Raw genomic sequence first — 22,135 nt, 5'->3', positions numbered from 1 at the left:
TTGAATTTGTATCTAATACTTCCCTCCTCCAAGGCTGACAATGCTGCTGTGCAAAGGTGTCCCCTGTGCTCCTTCATCTAATCCAGAGTGCAGACACCCTAATACCAGGAGTGTGTTACGATCCAGATCACCAGGTGAAAACAGAGGGAAACAATTTAAAAAAAAGAATACTAATGCAGCCACTACATCTAATGGTTGGTAAGCTGCAATATATTACATTTTTGGTTTTGGGTTTAATACCACTTTAATATGGGACACAGGGGCGGATTGACAACTCACGGGGCCCCTGGGCAATAGGGGATCATGGGGCTCCTGTGTGCTTGCCCACACCCAAAAAAGCCTATGAAAAAGCCAATGAAAGGTACCAGGGGCATCTCATGGGGCCCCCTACTGACCCTGGGCCCTCGGGCAGTGCCCGAGTGCTCAAATGGTCAGTCCGGTCCTGATGGGACAAAGGGTTCCAGAGCACTGTGAGTTTTCTAAAGAAACAGCACAGCAGAAGCTGCCATCCTTTTGGCTTGCTTTGTCCAACTGAAACATTGGACAGAGTCGCTGATTAATTTCCAGAGATATCACAGAATGAATTAAAGCATCTTTATTCTGTTTTTAAGCAGTAGTAATTCCTAAAAAAAAAAAATTGTAATCTGGGCCCCCTGCAAGGTAATGACATAGTGTGCATCGTATACTAGCACATTATGTAAGATATATGTAAGATTATGTAAGATATACCTTAAAGCAAAGCCCCCCCATGTGCTGTCACAGCTGACAGGGCTTCTATCTTCACACGCTCTTCCTTTCGGGTTTGCGGGGTTCCACCGTTTCAGTGGCCGAGGTGCAATGACATCACTCCCATTCATGAAAACAAAGAAAATGCTGCACTAATCTATAACATATTAGATAATCATAAAGTCCAAATAATAGTCAAATAGATTTGGATAAATTGCACGAGAAGAGTTCTGCACCATATACTATCACCAAGGCACCCGAATGAATAAGCCCCTTACCGGACGTTCAGACCGAAACACACCTGTCAATATACGCAGTACGAAAAGGGATCAATAGTGTGGATGATAAAGCTGACAGTCCTCCTAAGGATAAGGTTCACTTTTCCTCTTATAAGGTCCTTGAAAAGCCAGAAAAAGGACTCCCATCAGCATTAAACATAAAAGTTTCCAACCAGAAAGATGGCTGCCGTCCCTCCAGAACACGGTGACGTCACATGCTGAAACTCCACCAACGCGTTTCGTCTTCCAATTGACATCTTCGGTGTGTTTCGGTCTGAACCGATCCGGTAAGGGGCTTATTCATTTCGGTGTCTTGGTGATGGTATATGGTGCCGAACTCCTCTCGTGCAATTTATCCAAATCTATTTGATTATTATTTGGACTTTATGATTATCTATTATGTTATAGATTAGCGCTGCATTTTCTTTGATTTCATTTTGTATTTGCCTTTTTATGCAAGCAGCTTTTTTATTTTATTTTAATAATTTTTTATTTTGTGTGTATTTATCCAAGCGCAGGTGTTTTACATTTTATATTGCATTACTAATGTTCACTTTTTTCATTGTATATCACATTCTGCTGTTTTTTACACCTTAATCTTTTAGAAATGAAAATACTTCCAGATCCCATGTCAGACAGCGTACAAAATGAGCCATGGCTGGCACAATGCTTGCGTGAAACTTTGTTACCAGGAAGTCCATGGCATAAGGTAGGAAGAATAAATAATTGTTTAAGCACCAGTTGGTTCATATTGTAAATTAAGAGTAGATTGGTTTATAAAGTCAGGCCCTGTTTTAGGAAAGGGTTTTGGTTCTATTGTCCTTATAAAAAAAAAGATGGTGTCACAAAAACTCACAAAATACCTGATGCCCTGATGAATCACGTTCTGTTGACTACAAATTGTTCTGACCCTGTAGGACAATTAAACATTAAAGAGAAGCTTCACCCTTAACTTAGAAATTAAAAAAAACCCCTTAAAAATGTTTAGTAATCGCAGTTTACGAACGGATACTTATAGATAATTGCAGGCATTTTATTCTTTACAGATGTTATTCTTCTTCTCCTCCACATTTTTCTCACAGTGGATATTTTCACTAAGGGCAGATGAATCTATCGACTTCCTGGAATTCTGGGTTAGCATTTTGGAATACGTGGCAGTGTGCATCATCTGAGGGAGAAGAGACTGGTGATGTTGCCTTCCCAGGATGCATCTGTGCGGCTTTGGTTACACCACCATCCTCACAACAGGAAATAGAAAAACAGTAATTTATTTTAGTAAAAGTAACAAACAGTTTGTTTAGCTAATGAATGTAGGATGATTTCATATGGGCATGCAGAGCTGCAAGCTAATGTGATTTGTTGTTGTCGGTGTCACAAGTCGAACAGTGGTGACCAGACGCTCCTCTTTATCTTTTGAAAAGATGCTAATTTGTTTGCAAATTTCAGGATTGGAAGGTCCCTGCTACGTTGTACATATCCTTTCTAGATGCCATGTGGTTGATTGCATTAAAGGACAAGTTCACCTTTTCCAGAAAATAGCCTATGCAGTCAAGGGGCCCCAGTATTAAAAACTGTTCAGCTTTGGAAAATGTTCAGTAATCTTATTGTCATACCTGTAGGTCATTTGGTACCCCCAGAAGCCTGCAACGCCAACATCCTGCCATGTTGCTAGGATGTGAAAACCGTGGACACTCACTCCCAGCAGGGCCTTATCTAGGGGGGTTGCTAGGGTGGGCTACGCTCTGGAAGATCTCAGTTGTGCCCCCCCAAAAGCCAACAGCCCATCTTCACCACGGGACTCTGTGGTCGGCTTCGGAAATCCTGCTCCAGTCCAGTAGAGAGAGGCAGTGGCACACTGGGAGAATCAGCAGCTCCCTTCTTCCTCTTCTTCTAAACTGCTGCCTGAGAGCCAGATATGGCCCTTTGCTTTCTTTTATCTGGCCCTTGGGGCACTATTTCATCCACTGATATCAACAATGGGGCATAATTCCCCCCACTGACACCAATGATGGGGCACAGTTCCTCCCAATGACACCAACAATGGGGCACAATTTCTCCCAATGACACCAACAATGGGACACAATTTCTCCCAATGACACCAACAATGGGGCCCAGTGACACCGCTGATAGGGCATAATTCCTCTCACTGACACCAACAATGAAGCACAATTCCTGCCACTGACACCAAAGATGGGGCATTCTTTTTGCTCCACTGACATCAGGATCTTTTCTACTCTCAAAGGTCATAGTCCGGCCCTCCTAAAGTCTAAAGGACAGTAAACTGGCCCTTTGTCTAGAAAGTTTGGAGACCCCTGTTCTAAAAGAAGACAAATGAATGGCAATAAAGTGTTGCACTGAAATAAATCTTTTTATCTTAGCACAGAACATTCACTGCACACACAGCCTTGTTTACTGCCAGGGTTCACTGCATACTCTGACAGTCATCCCGGCATTAGATAAGGCTAAGTCAGAATGTGCAGTGATTGTTCATCTCTGTTTGCAGGGCCTGTCAGTGTTAACTGCATAGAGAGTCAGCCCAGCACTAAATAAACCGTGTGTAATGAATGTTCTGTTATCAGGTGAGTTGGTTTACTTTTCTTTAACGCTTTATTTCTGTGCATTCATTTGCTTGGCTACTCATAGGGTAGCCACACATTAAAGCCAGACATAGATAGATTGAATCTCAGCTGGTTCAGCAGGGACCGGCAGAGTTCGATCCATCTGTGGACAAGCTGGTTGTACCCAAGTCGATCCATCGATCGGCTTGGGTACAACCAGCCTGTCAGATTTTTTACATGCAATTACTGCCAGTGGCTATAGCCACTAGCAATGTTCATTGTGTTCTTGTGGCAGGAAAGGCTCCCTGCTGCCAGAATACAATAGAGTTGCGGGAGGGTTTCCAACATCAACACTAACTGTGTTGATGGGGGAATCAAGCAATTTTCTTTTCTGCAACCCCTGGTGGAAGGAAAGAAAATCAAATCTATGGCTTGCCTAAGCAATTTTCTTTCGTTCAAGCAGGGGTTGAAGCAGTAGCTTTCCCCCTCCGTCAAAATACAATGATTACTGCTGCTGACAATAGCCGTCAGCAGTAATTGTAAGAAAAAACCCAACAGGCTGGTTGTACTGAAGTCGATTGACAGATCATCTTCTGTGTAACCAGTCTTCCCATAGATGAATCAAAATTCATACAGTTCAGCAGGAACCAGCTTAATTTCAATCTGTCTATTGCCAACTTTAGAAGCACCCCCTTCCTTTTATCTTTCATTCTTGTTGCCTTAATTCAAGAATGGCTCTAGGGACCCTGATGTGAAGAGGAGGGGGGACCCTGATATAAAGGGGGGACTTTGGGAACATGATGTAACTAGGGAAACTCTGGGGACCCTCCTTTAAGGAAGTGACTCTAGGGACCCTAATTTAAGGAGGAGGGGCTTTGGGGACCCTTATGTAAGAGAGGGTGACTCTGGAGACTCTGACAGTGACTCTGGGGACCCTATTGTAAGGTGGGTGGTTTTGGGGACCCTGATGTATGGCTTAGGAACCCCAGGGACCCTGAAGTAAGGAGGGAACACTAAGGACCTTGCTGCTGGAAAGGTGACTCTAGGGACCTTGATGTAGAGAGGTTACCCTGATGTAAGGGGAAGCACTCTGATGTAGGGAGGGGACTCTGAGGACAAACTCTGATTTGAGATTCTTGATGTAAGGAGGGAATCTGATGTGAACAGGTGGGCGCATCCAGATGCTGCACTCTAAATGTTGTTTTGATGTTACTTACTCCTGACCCCTGCACTCTATACATTATGTTGTACATTACATATACCTGACCAAAGTGTTCACTGTCTCAACAGTTGCTGGTTTTAATTAAGTTCTTCTTTAAGGTAGACTCAGAGAGACACAGTAGTCGCTTTTAGTGTGCAGAAAAGCATATGTGATGGAAATGTTTACATTTTAAAAATGATCCTTCCTTCTGAGGTTTATGTGTATCTGTAAGACTGCCACTGTTTTGTAGCACCTACAGCTCTGTATGACTCCGTCAGACACTTCCCACCATTCTTTCCACCTCAGCTATAGTACTTTATTTGTTATGATTAGGCTATCAACATGTCCTTGATGTATGTTATATAACCCTGTTGTTCCTGACAGGGAGTCAGTCCTCTCCTTGCCTAACCTGATGCATGAACTACATGTTCATTTGTTCATTTGAATGAGCATGGTATGAAATCGCAAGAGCTTACCATTTACCAGCTTTACCATTGCTCTTTTGTTCTGTTGTGATTATTTTCATTGTTGCATTGACCATCTTCTTTCTTTAGTCTTTGTATCTTCTACTCTCCCGCCCTCCCGAGCATGTTGTAGTTTGTTGAAGTTCCCCATTACAACCTTTACCTACTCAACACTCTGCACTTAAGATAGTGGGCCTTCAGATATTCACACTTAATGTTAAAGGTTCCAATTCCCCATATAAGCACACTATTGCTGTTTGCCACTTTCACCTCCAAAAAGCAGATTTGGTTTGTCTTTAAAAAATCAAATTCTCCCAAAACTCAGCTCTTAAGTACTTCAGATGCATTGGTAATGAAAGGAGATGGACGCTGCTCAAACCTGCCCTGTTAGGTCGGTATACGTGGTGGCCTTGGCTGCTGCTCCAGCCACGCCCCCATTTTGCCCCACCCACCGTGGCTTGGTCACAGAGGTGGGGAGGACACACACAGCCGCTGAATAAATAAGCATCGTTGGCAGTGATGTGAAGGTGTCAACAGGTGCTAAAGTGTAGTGTCATAAAGAGAGTATGCATTGAGAAAAAGTTGTAATGAAAGGATGTGTAGCTAAAAGTGATGAAACAGGTAAAAAAGAAAAAATTAAAAGAAGGTGAATAATTTAACAAAAACAAGAAATAAAAAAAATAAAGAATATAGTAGAATAGTAGAAATAAAGACATTAAAAAAGAAGAAAATCAGGAATCTCTAAAATAAAATAAACAACTAATAATGAAAAAAAGCAATTTTTGTGCTGTCTAGCTTGGAATGGCACTGTAAGTTCGTCAACTCCTCATAAGTGCTTCAGCCCACATTACCCCCAAGTCTGCTTAGCAAATGACCTTAGGAAACACAAGGTAATCCTAATAGGCTTTTACTAATCCACCCAATTCATTTGTGGCAAAGAGATCAAAAACCCCTTGGGCTGGTACCTGCTCCTGGTGGCACACCTACATTACCAAGAGTTCATGATTGTTACCTATTATTCACCTAACTCTAACCAGCTCTGCTTCTTTAAACGTCTCCTCAACATAGTCAAAATACAACCAAATGGGAACTCTCATCTAATGCAATGATTCCAATCTAATTCTTCCCATCAAGCCGCACAAAATTCTTCTATCCCTGATTCTGAGCAATTATGCTTTTTTCAAGTTCTACTTGCGCAACATGCTGTGGTCTATTGTTAGAGAGTAATGGATGGAACAACAAAAGACTATACATTCTTCTTACACCCACACAATGTAATCTACAGAATCAAACACATATTTATGTAAAATACTTTACTACCTACTATTCTAGCATCGTTTATTAAAGCAGTACCCTGGACAGACAATTTCACTGTCATCCTTGCCTTATTGTCTTTACTGGCAACTTCAACTAAGTCAGTGTGATCCCTAAAGATTCCCTTCTATCAGATGACTCACCCTGGGCATCTATTTGTTTTTCTGTCCTACATAAAACCCCTATGAGCTGCTTCTTAGCCTTAAACCCAAAGGCCTCATGAAACATCAATTCACCTTTATGGTGCATGTTCTAAAAGCTAGAAAACGGACTATTGCAGACACCAGCATTTGAAAAATTGGTGGCAAAATCACAGACACCATGGCCAAATTCAAGGGACCCATGGATGACTCATATAATTCCTGCTTATTTTGATCATCAACTCCTGGATTTATGAACCCCTATTGGACCTTATATCAGCAGAATCCCTCATCCCCCAAAAAGTCCAAGACTCTCATCCCCTCCCCCCACACTCCTGTTCCCTGGAATACTCAAACCTCTCCTCCTTTCTGCTCCTACCCTACTATTTACACTTTTAACTCTTCTAAGGCTAGGTTTACATCTGTGCGGGTGGTGCCGCTGCAGATCCGCACGAAAATCCTTGCAGCCGCACCACCCACACAGAGGAATGTGAACCTGCAGGCGGGTGCCATTAGTTCTAATGGTATGCCGCCGGCACTGGAAAACGCAACCGTACTGGGAACCGAGGTTCTCGTGCGGGCTGCGTTTTCAGAAGAAGTGCAGGGACTTCTTCTCTGCTTGTCACGGGGCATGGGAGTCCATTCAAATGAATGGGCTCTCGTGCCTGCGCAAAACGCAGCCCGCACGGCCACATATATATGAACCACGGCTTAATGCTTTTGGTTAACATGGCTCACTAGTGAATACTACCACAGTACTACTTTATGTTGTAACATCTGTACTGTTTTACTTAGATGATTGCTCTGAATCTTGTATGCTTGCATTCACTATCTTGTACACCTTCTAAACCTGCTTAAAAAAAATATTGAACAAAAAAATCTAAATATATTGTGTCTGAAATTATTTTTTATGTTTAGCTTTAAAGGTGTTGTATATGATCCCTTAGTTTTATTTACCGTGTCTGAGCACCAAACAGTCAAAACTAAGAGACCCCTCAAGTTTGACTGTCATTGGCCTGTCAGACCTCATTTTGATAACACAGGCTATGTCTTAGCAGCAGAGTATACATAACAGTTTCAAATATTAAGGATTGTAAATAGTTCTGGGCTCTGTTATTTGATGCTTTTATACACACTTACAAACTGGGAGACAGCATGTGTTATCAGCATGAAGGTAGGCACGCAGCATAAGCAAATGTCAGGCTTGTGAGAAGTGATCTTTAGCTCAAAGGTCAGTCACAGACAAGTAGGTAAAGCTAAGGAAGAGAGCAAATGTTCATTTTTTTATGAGTAAGCCTGGACAGTTTAAATTCCTGCATAAGCTTAGGTGTGACAGGTACCCTGTAGAAGGTTAAAGAACACAGAGGCCTAACTTTAAAGCAGAGATGAGACTATATCCCTAAAAAGAGAAAACTAACTGTCTAACTCCTAAAATGAATCCTTGACAAAAAAAATTATATATATATATATATATATATATATATATATATATGTATATATATATATATATATATATATATTTATATAATTTTTTTTGTCAAGGATTCATTTTAGGAGTTAAACAGGTTTAGGAGTTAAACAGTTAGTATATATATTGTGACAGTGTGACGATCTGTTACCCAGGATTCTCAACTAGGCAGGTTGAGGGGCTCCAGGGTAAGTGTTTGATACGGAGGAAAGTGGCTTTTCACTTTCCTCCTTTGTTTGTAAGGTCTGTTTTGGGATCTGGAGCCTGGAGATTTCAAAGAGATCTGGGAGGGATGAAATCTCCAATCCTGGGACCAGGTTTTGGGATAGGCCAGGAGACTGATTGCACAGGTGTGTGCAGGCCTTTAGAGAGAGTCAGGACCAGGGTTCTGGGCTCCACCCCGGCAGCTAGGAGTCAGGAGGGCTCCACCCTGGCAGACGGGAGGTCTCTGCCTTGGAGTCAGGTGGAAGCCAGACTAGCTGTGTGCTAGTGGCTATAATTTGGGAAGAGTCTGCAGGAGACAGACATTGAACTGTGTGTAAGCCAGGAGGCTGAATCGTTGTTTTGTTGGTGGATACCCCTGCGTGGGAAGCATTATGTTATGGGACATTTTCATTTAAATAAAAGTGGGCTAAAAAAGGCCTTGAAAAATAAGCGAGTAGCTGTGTGCGTTTAAAAGCTCTACCACGTTGAAGCGAGTTCCCACTATATATATATATATATATATATATATATATATATATATAAATATATATATGTGTGTATACAGTCATGTCCAAAAATATTGGCACCCCTGCATTTCTGTTAGTGTATCACTTCGCCCAGAACATTATTGCAATTACGAATGTTTAGGCATTCTCTTGTTTATTTCTTTTGTTTGTATTGGTATGACACAAAGAAGTGGAGAAATAAAAAGCCAAATCTGACACATTCCATGCAAAACATCAAAAATGGACTGGACAAAATTATTGGCACCTTCTCAAAATTGTAAGAAGTAATTGCATTACAAGTTTCTGATGTTCCTGTAATTTGTAATTAAACTCACCTGTATCAATTAACAGATCTTAATGTTCCTGTGTTCACTGTGCACAACATTATCAAGAAGTTTACATCCCATGGCAATGTAACTAATGAAAATTATGAAAAGGGATGCTATGGTAGGAGACCCAGGAGGACCCCACTGACGACACAGAAACATAAAAAATCCAGATTGGAGTTTGCCAAAACTAACCTGTGGGAGCCAAAATCTTTTTGGGTGAATGTGCTGTGGACAGACAAACAAAATTACAGCTTTTTTGCAAAGTCCATCATTCTACTGTTTTGCAAAAAAGCAGTGAGGAATTAAAATAAAGAATACAGTCCCTACAGTCAAACATGATGGAGGTTCACTGATGTTTTGGGGTTGCTTTGCTGCTTCAGGCTCTGGATGTCTTGACGGTGTGAATGGCATTATGAAATCTGAAGACTACCAAAAAATTCTGGGGTGCAATGTAGGGTCCAGTGTCAGAAAGTTGGATCTTCATCAGAGGTCATGGGTCTTACAGCAGGAGAATGACCCTAAGCACACGTCAAAAAGCATCCAGAAATGGTTTAAGACAAAGTGTTTGAACTGGCCAGCAATGAGTTCAGATCTCAATCGCATAGAATGCCTGTAGAAAGTTTTCAGCTGGGAAAAGGAACCCTTCCAATCTGAGAGACCTGGAGCAGTTGGCGAAAGAGTGGTCCAAAATTCCAGTAAAGAGGTGTAAGAACTCATTGATGGTTACAGGAAGTGATTGAGTTTAGTTATTCTTTTCCAAGGGGTGTGCTGCCAAATAATAAATTGTAACAATTTTCTGGGCAAAGTGGTGCTTTATCTGACAGAAATGCAGGGGTGCCAATATGTTTGGCCAAGACTATATATAAAGGAAAGAGGAAAAACTTAACCGAAGATTGCAACAAAGAATTATTCGAATGGTGGATAAAGAACCCCAATAAACTTCCTGACAAATTCAAGCTGACCTTCAGGCACAGAGTACAACTGTGTCAGCTGCACTATATGTCGCCATCTGAATGAAAAGGGATCCTATAGTAAGAGACCCAGGAGGACCCCACTGCTGACACAGAAGCATAAAAAAGCCAGATTGGAGCTTGCCAAAACTTACCTGAGGAAGCCAAAATCCTTTTTGGAGAATGTGCTGTGGACAGACAAAACAAAATCACAGCTTTTTGGTGATATATATACACTAAAACCTTGGATTGTGAGTAACTTGGTCTGCGAATGTTTTGCAAGATGAGCAAAAATTTTTGATAAATTTTAGCTTGATAAACGAGTGAGGTCTTGCAATGCAAGTAGTACGTACGACTGCTGAGCGTCACGTCACAACTGAGCCGATGGTTCTTCTCTCTCTTTCTCGCTGTGGGATTGTGGGCAATTGTCTCAGTCTCAGTCGGTGTACCTCACTCACCTCTGTACTGCAACAATGGCCCCGATTAAGAAAAAAAAAGGTAGAAAAGGAAGGCAGTAAGAAGAAGGAGATGATTATGATGGAAATTAAAAAGGAAATCATCGAGAAGGATGAACGAGGTATGCGAATAGGCAGCATCGTAAGATTGTATAACAAGTTTACGTCAACAATTTGCAACAATATTAAAGAGGAAAGAAGGGGATTAGATGCAGCAAAAGGAGTCACGAGAGTATCACAGCCATGGCCACGTGCTCTGGCAGATGTAGAAAAGTTGCTTCTCATTTGGATAACCGAGAAGCAACTAGCTGAGAACATTATCTGCGAGAAGGCAAGGAAGGACCTTGTAATTAATTTGCCACATTGATTGAAAATGAACAAGGCTTCAAGGCGAGCAGGGGATGGTGTAATAACTTTAGGAGGAGAAGTGGCATCCATAGTGTTGTGAGGCACAGAGAGGCCGCTAGTTCGGACGCCTAACAGCTGAGGCGTTCGCTACCGAGTTCCAGCAGCTCATGGTTTCCGAGTGTTACCTGCCGCAGCAAGTTTTTAACTGTGATGAGACGGGGCTTTTTGGAAAAAGATGCCAAAGAGGACCTACATTACAGCAGAAGAGAATGTAATGCTCAGTCAGAAGCCCATGAAAGACTGCCTCACCCTCTTGTTTTGTGCTAATGCAAACGAGGATTTAAAAATCAAGCCCCTGCTCGTGTATCATTCCAAGAATCCTCGCGCCTTCAAGAAATGCAAGGTGCAAAAGAGCCAGTTAAACGTTATGTCGAGCTACAATAGCAAGGCTTGGGTCACTCATGTTCATTGAGTGCATCAACAAGGTCTTTGGTCCTACAGTGAATAAATACCTTTTAGAAAAGAATCTGCCACTCATAGTTTTGCTGGTAATGGATAATGCTCCTGCTCATCCTCCAGGCCTTGAGGATGACTAACTGGAGTAATTTTAGTTTATTAAGGTCAAGTTCCTTCCTCCTAACACCACTTCATTACTCCAGCCCATGCATCAGAAGGTAATTTCATCTTTAAAAAGCTTTACACCAAAGCACTATTTCAGTTATGCTTCGAGGTGACTGAAGGAACAAACCTTACTCTCCAAGAATTTTGGAAAAATAATTTCCGCATCGTGAACTGCCTCAAGATCATCGATAAAGCCTAGGATGGGGTCACCAAGAGAACCCTCAATTCTGCTTGGAAAAAACTGTGGTCTGATGGTGCTCTTGGACACGACTTTGAGGGGTTTGCTCAGGAACAGGAGCCACCAGTTATCGATGAAATTGTGTCCTTGTGAATGATCATGGGACTGGAAGTGAATGAGGACGGCATTCAAGAGCTGGTAGAGGAACATGGCCAGGAGCTGACCACCGACAAACTGATGTAGCTGCATTGTGAGCAACAGCAAGAAGTTATGGAGGAGATCTCGTCTGAAGAGGAGGATAAAAAGGCAGAGAATTCCCTCACTTCAAATGAGATTAGGGAGATGTGCAAAATGTTGGAAACAGTGCAATATTTTGTAGAAAAGCACCACCAATAAGGCTGTAGCAGTGCAAACAATAAATCTGTTTAACGACAATGCAATGTCACATTTCTGGCAAATCCTCAAAAGGAGGCAAAAGCAATTGTCTTTGGATGGGTTCCTTGTTAAAGTCGCACAAAAAGAAAACGATTCCAGTGAGCCAGGGGTTGGCCTAATGCAGGGGAAACTGGCTTTTCAGTTTCCTCATTGTTTTCTAAAATCTCCAGGGTTTGTGAACAATCAGCACACTGATTACACAGATGTGTGCAGGCCTTTTTGTAGAGGCCTAACCATGGTTCTGGGCTCCAGCCCGGCAGGCAGGAGGTCATTGCCCAGGAGTCGGAAGAGCTCCACCAAGAAGAGGTGGGAGCCAGAGCAGAAAAGAGTCTGTATGAGACAGACATGAGCCTGAAGTGGAAGGCCAGAGCAGCAGGATTGTATGCATAAGCCAGGAGGCTAAAAGTCTGTGTTTGGAAGAGTGAAATGCTGAAAACCCCTGTGTGGTTTTGGATTTATGAAACTTTCTTTTAAATAAAATTGGGCAAGAACAGCCCTTAAAAAACAAGAAAGTGAGTGGCGGTGTACTTTAAAGCTCTATTCATTATGCTAATTCTCACATAATGTGTGTGTGTGTGTATTTTTTTTAAAAGCATTCTAAATCTGGTAATGTCTTGGGAGATGTGAACAGGTATGAGGTGCCTGGAAAGCAGACGTACAAGAGTTTCTGTAAACTGCTGCGATCTTCAGTGGGATGTTCAATCTCAGTTAGTTTTGTTTACATAAAGTACTAAAACCTAGTATAAAGAATGCATTTGTTCTACTTGTTTCCTGACAATTTTACCAATTTACCACTGGTGCCAAGCTCCACTGGACATAACAAAATTATTCAAATAATTGTGGGCTAATATGCATAACTTTTGGTATCCTCACTGTACAATATACTACCCTTTAATGCATTAATATCTTAGTTACTTACAGTGTTAAATATTGACAAGTCCCAAAATAAAGACTACTAATTATTACGAGCTATTTAAAAATGGGACGAGGTCTATAATGTAAAAACGTCATGCAAAGCAGTAACATTTAAGGCACACAAAATATTTTGGGAAAAAAAAGAATTTTCTAGGACCAGAGTTTTAAAAAGAAAAGCTTAAAATATTTCCCATGAAACTGCAGAAAAGTTTTTTTTTTAGCCTATTTAAATATACACTATATTGCCAAAAGTATTGGGTACCCTCCAAATCATTGGATTCAGGTCTTCGAATCACCTCCATGGTCGCAGGTGTATAAAATCAAGCACCTAGGCATGCAGACTGCTTCTACAAACATTTGTGAAAGAATGGGTCGCTCTCAGGAGCTAAGTGAATTCAAGCGTAGTATCGTGATAGGTTGCCACCTTTGCAATAAGTCCATCCATGAAATGTCCTTGCTACTAAATATTCCACGTTCAACTGCTAGTGGTATTATAACAAACTGGAAGCAACTGGTAACAATAGCAACTCAGCCACAAAGTGGCAGACCACATAAAATGACAGAGCGGGGTCAGCGCATGCTGAAGTGCACAGTGCGCACAAGTTGTCAACTGTCTGTAGAGTCAATAGCTAAAGACCTCCAAACTTTGTGTGGCCTTCAGATTAGCACAACAACAGTGCGTAAAGGGCTTCATGTAATGGGTTTCCATGACTGAGCAGTTGCATCCAAGCCTTACGTCACCAAGTGCAATACAAAACATCGGATGCAGTGGTGTAAAGCGCGCCGCCACTGGACTCTAGAGCAGTGGAGATGTGTTCTCTGGAGTGACGAATCACACTTCTCTGTCTGGCAATCCAATGGACATGTCTGGGTTTGGCAGTTGCCAGGAGAACAGTACTTGCCTGACTGCATTTTGCCAAGTGTAAAGTTTAGTGGAGGGGGGATTGTGGTGTGGGGTTGTTTTTCAGGGGTTGGGCTTGGCCCCCTAGCTCCAGTGGGAACTCTTAAAGTGGAGCTCCACCTAAAAGGGAAAGTTCTGCATTAATGCTTTGTCTCCCGCTCCCCATTCAGGATTGGCAGCTTTCTGAACAAGTTATCTTCCCTCCTCCCACGTGACAGGTCCCAAAAGACTACGGGGCCATTCACAAAGCACATCGTTTCTTGCGCATGCACAGTGGGCACCTGGCTGTGAAGCCACAAACTGTCACAGTTGGGTGCCCACACTAAAGATGCCAGGGAGAGAAGACGGCTGGTGAAATTAGCATTGGTGAGGACACTGCTGGACCGAGGGACAGGTAAGTGGCTGTATTTTAGAAGTCAACAGCTACAGTTTTTGTAGCTGCTGACTTTTATTTATTTGTTTTTCAGCTGGAACTCCGCTTTAAGGCATTAGCATACCAAGACATTTTGGACAATTTTATGCCCCCAACTTTGCGGGAACAGTTTGTGGATGGCCCCTTCCTGTTCCAACATGACTGCGCACCAGTGCACAAAGCAAGGTCCATAAAGACATGGATGAGTAAATGTGGGGTGGAGGAACTTGACTGGCCTGCACAGAGTCCTGACCTCAACCCGACAGAACACCTTCGGGATGAATTACAGTGCAGACTATGAGCCAGGCCTTCTCATCCGACACCAGTGCCTGACCTCACAAATGCGTTTTTGGATGAATGGTCAAACATTCCCATAGACACACTCCTAAACCTTGTGGACAGCCTTCCCAGAAGAGTTGAAGCTGCTATAACTGCAAAGGGTGGGCCAACTCAATATTGAACCCTACGGACTAAGACTGGGATGCCATTAAAGTTCATGTACGTGTAAAGGCAGGCGTCCCAATACTTTTGGCAATATATTGTATATGATAAAACCTTTTCCAGAATTGCCAGTTCCAGTATGTTTAAAAACAAAGGAAAATGATAGTTTTAGCTTTTTATAATTAGATGAAGAAAAAGATATTAAACAGACAAAGTTTTTTTTAAAACTATTATAAACTGGGCCACTCCAGCTCTAATGCTGTGCTTGATGCGATTGGTCTCATTTTCTGAACAAGCTCATTAATGTTTACAGCCGAAGAATACCTGCGTGTGTTAGGGAAGGCAATACTACTCGCTTGATCCACATGAGGGCACCATTTATACATGTAAGATACAATACTAAACTAGTGTGGGTTTGAACTGAGATTTACAATGGTATTTATTTTAATTTCTTATCAAATTGTAGTAAATATGTTACCCTATAAGCTGTTTTTAAATGTTACAAAATTTGTAGTGCCTATATAGATATACAGTATGAAAAATAGGGGGTACCATCATTCGAAATTACCATTGCAAAACAAAAAAAAAGGGAAAACCTTTCTCTATACCCAAATGGACAAAGTTTAACACATTTTAAAATTATACCTAAATTGTTTTATTACTACAAACATGTTAACACATACATTACAACACAGAAATAGCATATTGAATATCAAGGCTCCTATTTGACCACATTGGTTTGGGTACCAAGAAAGTCCACTAATTGAGTTTTTAACCTGCTTTGTTTGGTTTTGCAATGTTTGTAAATGTTGTCTTGCTCTTATTATTGCGTATTACTTAATACAAAAAGTAAAATTTATGCAGGTTGCATATGAAGTCATGTAACTGAATATTTTGATGACTGGTGATGAAAAGCATGCATTTTCGTAATCAACAAAATTATGGCATTGTACCATTTTTTTTTTCTTACCTTATATATATTTTTCTTTTTTTAAATAATAGTTAAGCAATATAAAAAAAATAGCATCTGCCTGTACAAGCTATGTCTTTGTATGGTTCTTGGAGACAGAGTCTGTTTTGCATTGTAACTTGTGAATGAGCAACAGTTTATCTTATTCATCTCATCTGCATTTGACCTGAGGGGGTACTGACCCCTAATGTAGTTGTCCAGGCTGTTCTGCTAGATTTGCAAGGCAGCAAAGGGTGAAATATCAGAGTATCCTAAGCTTGTGACACAGTGTTTCAAATCAAACACTACATACCTAAGTACATATCAGTTTTAAAGCTTTCCCGACCTCATCTCAGTTTGACTTTTATGATGTCCTGAAACGTGTGTGGATTAAGATTTGGAATTTTAAGTTGAACTCCAGGAAGATGTTAAATATACAAATAAATGCAGCTTTGTAAACATTAAAATTATTGTATAGGTTCCTTTTTTTAAGCACAGTGCTGCCCTGATCCTCCTCCTCTGGGGTTCCCCTCCGGGACTTCTGGCTCCTACTGCCTTCAGAGTACCCCATAGTAAGTTGCATGCTATGGGAGCACTCATGCAGGCTAGATCCAAAGCCATTCTGTGTGCATTTATTGACACACACAGTGCAACTGAACCCCACTCCCTTATCACTGGATTTGATTGACAGCAGCAGGAACCAATAGTTCCCTCTGCTCTCACTGAATCAAACTGTGCCTGGCTATGTATTTGTTGGCTGAGTTTGATTTCTGTAACTATCCGAGATGTCTCTTGGTTTGTCCTCTACCATCACCACCAGGTGCTGCCATAGTATTTTTGGTCAGTCTCGTTTGTTAGCAGCAGTTTAGAGAGGGAGGTTGGTGGGTCCATTTGTTCTCCTACCCGCCGGCCTTTGCCGGACTGCTGTGCGTGAATCGTCAACACTGCACGCAGATGGTCCGGGGGGTTGCCTGAGAAACCAGGACCAAGCATGCTCGGTCCTCTCTTCGTCCTCCCACACATGCACTGGTGTTCGACGCCATAGTTAAATTCTCTGTAGGCACCAGTGTCCTTTTTGAATCTGGAACCCATATGTGCTTTTAGGTAAGAACTTCTAGGGATATTTTGTGGGTCTCTCTATGGGAACTATTGGCAAAATTTAGTGCTCTGAATTTGTTTCATATTGGGGGTCCTTACTCTATATCCTTTTAAGGGATATACAGTCAGGTCCATAAATATTGGGACATCAACACAATTCTAACATTTTTGGCTCTATACACCACCACAATGGATTTGAAATGAAACGAACAAGATGTGCTTTAACTGCAGACTGTCAGCTTTAATTTGAGGGTATTTACATCCAAATCAGGTGAACGGTGTAGGAAGTACAACAGTTTGCATATGTGCCTCCCACTTATTAAGGAACCAAAAGTAATGGGACAGAATAATAATCATAAATCAAACTTTCACTTTTTAATACTTGGTTGCAAATCCTTTGCAGTCAATTACAGCCTGAAGTCTGGAACGCATAGACATCACCAGACGCTGGGTTTCATCCCTGGTGATGCTCTGCCAGGCCTCTACTGCAACTGTCTTCAGTTCCTGCTTGTTCTTGGGGCATTTTCCCTTCAGTTTTGTCTTCAGCAAGTGAAATGCATGCTCAATCAGATTCAGGTCAGGTGATTGACTTGGCCATTGCATAATATTCCACTTCTTTCCCTTAAAAAACTCTTTGGTTGCTTTTGCAGTATGCTTTGGGTCATTGTCCATCTGCACTGTGAAGCGGCGTCCAATGAGTTCTGAAGCATTTGGCTGAATATGAGCAGATAATATTGCCCGAAACACTTCAGAATTCATCCTGCTGCTTTTGTCAGCAGTCACATCATCAATAAATACAAGAGAACCAGTTCCATTGGCAGCCATACATGCCTACGCCATGACACTACCACCACCATGCTTCACTGATGAGGTGGTATGCTTAGGATCATGAGCAGTTCCTTTCCTTCTCCATACTCTCTCTTCCCATTACTCTGGTACAAGTTGATCTTGGTCTCATCTGTCCATAGGATGTTGTTCCAGAACTTTGAAGGCTTTTTTAGATGTCGTTTGGCAAACTCTAATCTGGCCTTCCTGTTTTTGAGGCTCACCAATGGTTTACATCTTGTGGTGAACCTTCTGTATTCACTCTGGTGAAGTCTTCTCTTGATTATTGACTTTGACACACATACACCTACCTCCTGGAGAGTGTTCTTGATCTGGCCAACTGTTGTGAAAGGTGTTTTCTTCACCAGGGAAAGAATTCTTCGGTCATCCACCACAGTTGTTTTCCGTGGTCTTCCGGGTCTTTTGGTGTTGCATAGCTCACCGATGCGTTCCTTCTTTTTAAGAATGTTCCAAACAGTTGTTTTGGCCACGCCTAATGTTTTTGCTATCTCTCTGATGGGTTTGTTTTGTTTTTTCAGCCTAATGATGGCTTGCTTCACTGATAGTGACAGCTCTTTGGATCTCATCTTGAGAGTTGACAGCAACAGATTCCAAATGCAAATAGCACACTTGAAATGAACTCTGGACCTTGTATCTGCTCATTGTAATTGGGATAATGAGGAAAAAACACACACCTGGCCATGGAACGGCTGAGAAGCCAATTGTCCCATTACTTTTGGTCCCTTAGTAAGTGGGAGGCACATATGCAAACTGTTGTAATTCCTACACCGTTCACCTGATTTGGATGTAAATACCCTCAAATTAAAGCTGACAGTCTGCAGTTAAAGCACATCTTGTTTGTTTCATTTCAAATCCATTGTGGTGGTGTATAGAGCCAAAAATGTTAGAATTGTGTCGATGTCCCAATATTTATGGACCTGACTGTATCTCTAGCTGTTGTCAGTGACCTCAGTGATCTTTCTCTGTTTAAATTATATACACCTCTGGGTCCTACAATATATTGGAGGCTTATTAGTCTTATATACCCTGTTACATTATATGTTCTATATACCCTTTTGTGTAGATTAGAAGAGTGAATTATTTGTACTTCTCTGTGTCTTTTACTTATGATGTAGACTCACTCTAGGGATTTGCTTGGGGGATTTGAACTGTATGTACCTCCCCTTCTGTAGTAACAAGTTTTGGAACCTATTTAATTTTGGGATTGAGTCCATCAAGTAATTCTATTTATATTTCTTTTCCGGGAGTGTAGCTCTTGATATAGCCTTGGATGTGATGGAGTGTCCTCAGTGTGGGATCTTTGTGGTTGACCTTAATGGGAAATCTGGCTTGGCACTCTGGTTGGTGATGTTGGTAAACACTAAGAGAAGTTTTTAATCTATTGGTGGTGTGCAAAAATCAACAACAATATTGGATGGTATGCAGTGGATTTAATGTATGATAATTCACTTTTGTTGCTTTTTATATAGATTCTTATTGTTTTCTATTGTACCCATAGAGCTCTTCTCAGCCATCCTTTTCCTTCAGTTTACCCCTGATGAAAGATATTTTTCTGAAACGCGTTGCGTACTTCAACTGAAGCAACGCTCCTTCTCCTCTCATATAGTTGAATAAGGAGGACTCATATCTACATCAAGCTTGTATTATTCAATCAGCCGCCTTATATATGTTGTATTAGCCATATGTGCCTTGTGTGATGATAGAATGCCTTTTAATTATTTGTAATAAAAATTATGTTGTATTTTTACTTTTGGTTGTGTTGCCTTAAAAGTCCCACTGTATGCTAAGGGGAAATTTTTTTTCTACTTTTTTGGGATAAACTCAAGGAGAAACTCAAGGAGAAAGAAAGCAGTGCAGCTGCTCTCAGACACAGCGCTGGATCGAGATGGGGCTTAGGCAAGTATTTAGGGTGGGCTGGAGGGGAGCTGCACATAAAAAGGTTTTTAACTTTTTTTTTCTTCTTCCTATTTCCTCTATTCTCTTTCTTTCTTTCTGTTGTTCCCCTCTTCTTTTTTCTTTCTGGTTTAGCCTCTTGTCATTGTCATTCTTCTGTGATAAGTGGTTTGTCCACTTTTAATATTAAGCACTTCATTTTGTATTTTTCACATTTTGCTCCACTTTCTCATCAGTTGTATTCACGTTATTTCATTTATGTTATGACGGACTCATATGTCCCACTATTACTGTGATTTAGTTAATATTTTAATTTTCCATGATCATTTCCGTGCGTTTTGCCCACGGTCACCGTTTATTGTCTGTTACACCTTTTGGTCCTCATTTTGGACCTTTATTATTTCACTTTCCCTTCACTCCCATATTCCTTCCATTTACTGATTATGGTGTGGTGTATTATCTATTGTCTTCTCATCTCATTATTTGTTTTGGAATGTCTGTGTCATTATAGTGATTAGCGCAACATCAATTTTCTGTTTGTTGTTTTTTGCTAGTGGTATAGCTAGGTGTGTGCTGCTGTCCCAATAGTCCCATCTTTTCTAGTAGCGGCGTGAAAAGTTTTTTACATATAGTTTAACTAACCATCTAACTTTTTTGATCACATTAGATTGATAATATTAACCACTTCAGTCCCAAGCCTATTCAAACACTTCTCTCCTACATGTACAAATCAGCATTTTTTTTGCTAGAAAATTACTCAGAACCCCAAACATTTATTTATTTATTTTTAGCAGAGGCCCTAGAGGATAAAATAGTAGGTGTTGCAATTTTTTTGTCACATGGTATTTGCACAGCCGTTTTTCAAACGCAAATATTTTGGAAATAATACACTTTAATGAATTTTGATGTACAACAACTCAATATAATACTCAATTGTATGGTAAAATATGAAATATGATGTTACACTGAGTAAATTGATACCTAACATGTCACACTTTAAAATTGTGCACACTTATTGAATGGCGACAAACTACGGTACTTCAAAATATCCATAGGTGACGCTTTAAAAGCCTTTACATGTTACCACTTTAGAGTTACTCAAGAGGTCTGATGCTAGAATTATCGCTTTCACTCTGAAGTTGGCAGCAATACTTCACATGTACGGCGCGTGCGATCTCCATTTACGTATGCATGCAAAACTGATGATGTGTTCGCCTTTGCACATGAGCACAATGGGACAGGGTGCTTTAAAAATTTTTCATGTTATTATTTATGTTATTTAAACTTTTTTTGCACTGTAACTGTTTATCTTTTTTATCACTTTTATTGCTATCACAGAGCATGAACAGTATCCCTTGTGACAGTGACAGGTCCTCTTTATGGAGAGACCTGGGGTCTATTAGATCCCAGATCTGTCCTCTTCCCTTAAAAGCATCTGATTAAACCAAGATCGGTTTGATCAGATGCTAAGCCAGTAGTGGCTTGTTTACATCTGAGTGAAATGGGAAGTGACAAAATACTATTCGCTTCTGGTTTCTTAGACCATAGAGATGATCAGGGATGTTCTGGTCCTCGTCCAACTCTATGGTCATCTGGTGGGACCTTCGGCCTCAGTCCCTGGTGGGACTGGAGAGCCCAGGAATGTGGTGGAAGGGGGGACCCCCTAATTTGCCACTAGGTTTGCTTTTACATTTAAAAAAATTATGCCTGTAGCTGCTGGCATGATCCTGGTATAGCCACTTCAACCTGGTGATGCATGGTTTAAGTGGTTAAAAGTGCCAGTGCTTCCTGAACTAGACTATTAGACGTTACAAATGGAGAGAAATTCTTGCCCCCTATTCACAATCACCATCTTCAATAATAATCATAAAGATTTGACATCCTCTTCACATATAAGCACTTTGAGAAATTCACCGTTTACATCCCAGTCACATATGAAATGTCATGAGACTCCCTCTTCCATAGTTCAATATCACTCTGCATAGAAGGCACATCTTCCTCACAAATACAGACAATAGTTTTCTCCTGAGGATGTACAGTATATACCAAGTTTTTCCTGTACAGAACAGTGTGTAAGGCAAGCCATAGGTTAATTGATTTTCTTTCCTTCCAGCATGGGTGGAAGGAAAGAAAATCACTCAATTCCCCCATCAACACAGAGGGCGAGGGTAGCCTCTCCTGCCAGCAGAACACAATGACTACTGCTAGTGGCTATAGCCCCAGAGCATAAATCGCATGCTAAAAATCCAGCAGGCTGGTTGTACCCAAATTGAACAATGTATCGACTTGGGTACTATCAGCCTGTCCATAGATGGATCGAATCTCTGCCTGTTCAGCATGTATTTGCAAATGTGTGCAACTAAAACCTGTGTTTTTAGCATAAATTGTTAGACAGTGCCATTTTATCAGGCTAACTAGTAAGTATGCTGGGAAATCTTTTGGTTTTTCTTAGTAAAAAAACATCCACTTTTCAGAATTAAAAGACAGCTACTCACAAGTATAGTA

General features: G+C 41.1%; 1 protein-coding gene across 1 annotated transcript in view; it reads left to right on the top strand.

Moving 5' to 3' along the window:
- Window positions 1-1,613: 1,613 nt before the first annotated feature.
- LOC149462635 (uncharacterized) overlaps window positions 1,614-22,135 on the top strand; it is a 460,266-nt gene continuing 439,744 nt past the window's right edge. The window contains exon 1 of the mRNA XM_089676647.1: window positions 1,614-1,713. Within this exon, the coding sequence (XP_089532773.1) occupies window positions 1,633-1,713 (81 nt within the window). The 5' untranslated portion in view covers window positions 1,614-1,632. The remainder of the gene's footprint in view (window positions 1,714-22,135) is intronic.

This window comes from Staurois parvus, unplaced genomic scaffold (genome assembly GCF_062004578.1).
Source record: "Staurois parvus isolate SC_StPar_1 unplaced genomic scaffold, SC_StPar_1.0 ptg000172l, whole genome shotgun sequence".
Lineage (NCBI taxonomy): Eukaryota > Metazoa > Chordata > Amphibia > Anura > Ranidae > Staurois > Staurois parvus.
Note: the sequence above shows the minus strand (reverse complement) of the source record. Positions and strands in the feature narration are given on the sequence as shown.